The following is a 2195-nucleotide window of genomic DNA, read 5'->3' as shown; positions in this document are numbered from 1 at the left end:
ACTCTTTTCCATGAATACAATAACCCTTTACCGACACAACATTTGTATGTTTGGCGTTGACTATTGCTTTTATTTCATGCTCAAATTCCTTAATCCCTTGAGATGACTTTGGACAAAGCATTTTCACAACAATTTCGTTTCCATCAAGACTTCCCTTCCCACAAGCACAAAACATATCGTTTACCAGTTCCAAAAAAAACAAGACTCGTATAAAAAGTAAAAAGTACCCTATATACAAGACCGAAGCCACCTTCTCCGGTATTATTTTGATCTGAAAAAGAATCAGTTGCAGCCGAGATAGAATCACGGGTGAACCATCTAATATTTGTTTCCTTTAAAATGCAGTTCTTCATCCTAATTTCTTGCTTCCCTATAATAATCCAATTTATGGCTTAGAGAGTGAAATAACTATAAAAACCTCACGCACACCAAAGGAATAATTGAAATGGCATACCTTCTAGTTGACGATAGAGTTTAACGGTAAGAAAAACAATAACAAAAGAAAAACCGAATGCCAATAGAAATCAAATTATTTTTCCTGCTCTCATTAATTGGTGTAGATTTGGAGGCCATATTCCGTATTATCATAAATCAACTACAAGTACTTACCAAGTAGAATGATTGTGATAAATGAAGTCTTCCACAAAACTGTTTTGTTTGTGTTAATCGAAAGAATATAACCATCTTTGGTGAAGGCTGGCGTCACATTTGGCTGTGGACCCATTTGAAGATCAGTGATATTATATACAGTTTTCCCACCTGCAGTGATGATCAAGTCCCTGGTGTAGGTATTGACGACGAGGTTATGGTCGCTTGAGGTGGGTATGTTTAACCCAAATATATCAGCTATCCACACCTTCATACTTTCATCATTGTTGCACCAAATCCCCAAAAATCTATTTCTTTCTCCATAGAAACCTGCCACGAAATCGCCATTAGGGGAAATAAGTCTGTCAGTTGACCTGAGTTGGCTACCGGGTCGAATCGTAGAAAATGTTCCGACAGACGAACAAAACCTAACGGTGTAATCCGCACCTTTACATGTAAAAGTCTTGGTCTTTATATCTTCACTATAGGGTAGGATGTGAGATCTCGGGCATGCCTCCTCAAATGCACTTGTGTAATTTGTAGGTTTGCATTTTGAAGGCGTGTTGAACCCACGACCGTGACAATATTATCGCGACTTAAAGATCTGGCATACGCTGTGACACCCTCTTCTTCCCCTCACTCTGAGTTCCTCTGGACACCAGTTGTTCACATCTCCATTGCAACCCGCCTTGGCACTACCATATGTATGTGAACTTGACCCAACAATCGCTTCCTTCGATGTTGAACTTGGCACTACCATATGTATGTGAACTTGACAATATTATCGCGACTTAAAGATCTGGCATACGCTGTGACACCCTCTTCTTCCCCTCACTCTGAGTTCCTCTGGACACCAGTTGTTCACATCTCCATTGCAACCCGCCTTGGCACTACCATATGTATGTGAACTTGACCCAACAATCGCTTCCTTCGATGTTGCCAAGTTAAAGCCATGTATTTTATGTGCATAATATTCATCAGGTGAGCTATTGGCCCGAAACTTGAAAACCACCACCGTGAGGACATTACTTCCATTGTTGAATGTTCCAACGGATTGGAAGTTGGTCCGAGCCACCAAATAAGAACTACTAATCTGAGCCTTAACTGAGTGTGAAGTGTCCTTTGGTAGCTCGAAATCAGTAACAGTCAAATTTTGCTTATCAAAATATAAAGGCAAAATCATGAACAGGCAGTCATTTACTATTTTAATATTTTGTGACGACCCTCCCATAATTCAATACAATATCCTATTAGGTAAGACAATGAAAAATCTGTAAAGTTACAGAATTTTGTTTTTGTGTACGTATGCATACGTGCATGTGGGTAATTATGTTTTTTTATTTATGAATATGTGATACTTTCATTATCAAGACATGTGTGTGTGTGTTTGAATGTTACAATTCCGGAATTAGACAAATGCATGTTTATAATGACAATGACATAATGAAATACGGAAAATTTCTATTATTATGATATGCCTTAAGCCTTTATGGTCTATCAGAAGAGTGTCATAAAGCCGAAGACTGGACCAGTCGCCTAATTAATTGTGTGTCTCGGTGGGGGGGGGGGGGGGGGGGGGGGGGTGCAAATCCAAAATAAATGGATGC

The 2195-nt window shown here is 39.3% G+C and overlaps 1 protein-coding gene across 1 annotated transcript; it reads right to left on the bottom strand.

Moving 5' to 3' along the window:
• Positions 1 to 1369: 1369 nt before the first annotated feature.
• LOC145112181 (thaumatin-like protein 1) lies at positions 1370 to 1819 on the bottom strand. Its single transcript, XM_079048383.1, has one exon. The coding sequence runs from the start codon at positions 1817 to 1819 to the stop codon at positions 1370 to 1372; it is 450 nt and encodes a 149-aa protein (XP_078904509.1).
• Between the last annotated feature and the right edge of the window lie 376 nt (positions 1820 to 2195).

The sequence above is a fragment of the Lactuca virosa genome, chromosome 5, assembly GCF_052849685.1.
Source record: "Lactuca virosa cultivar CGN04683 chromosome 5, Lactuca_virosa_CGN04683_v6, whole genome shotgun sequence".
Taxonomy (NCBI): Eukaryota; Viridiplantae; Streptophyta; class Magnoliopsida; order Asterales; family Asteraceae; genus Lactuca; species Lactuca virosa.
The sequence above is the reverse complement of the archived record's forward strand: the minus strand, read 5'-3'. Positions and strand labels throughout refer to the sequence as shown.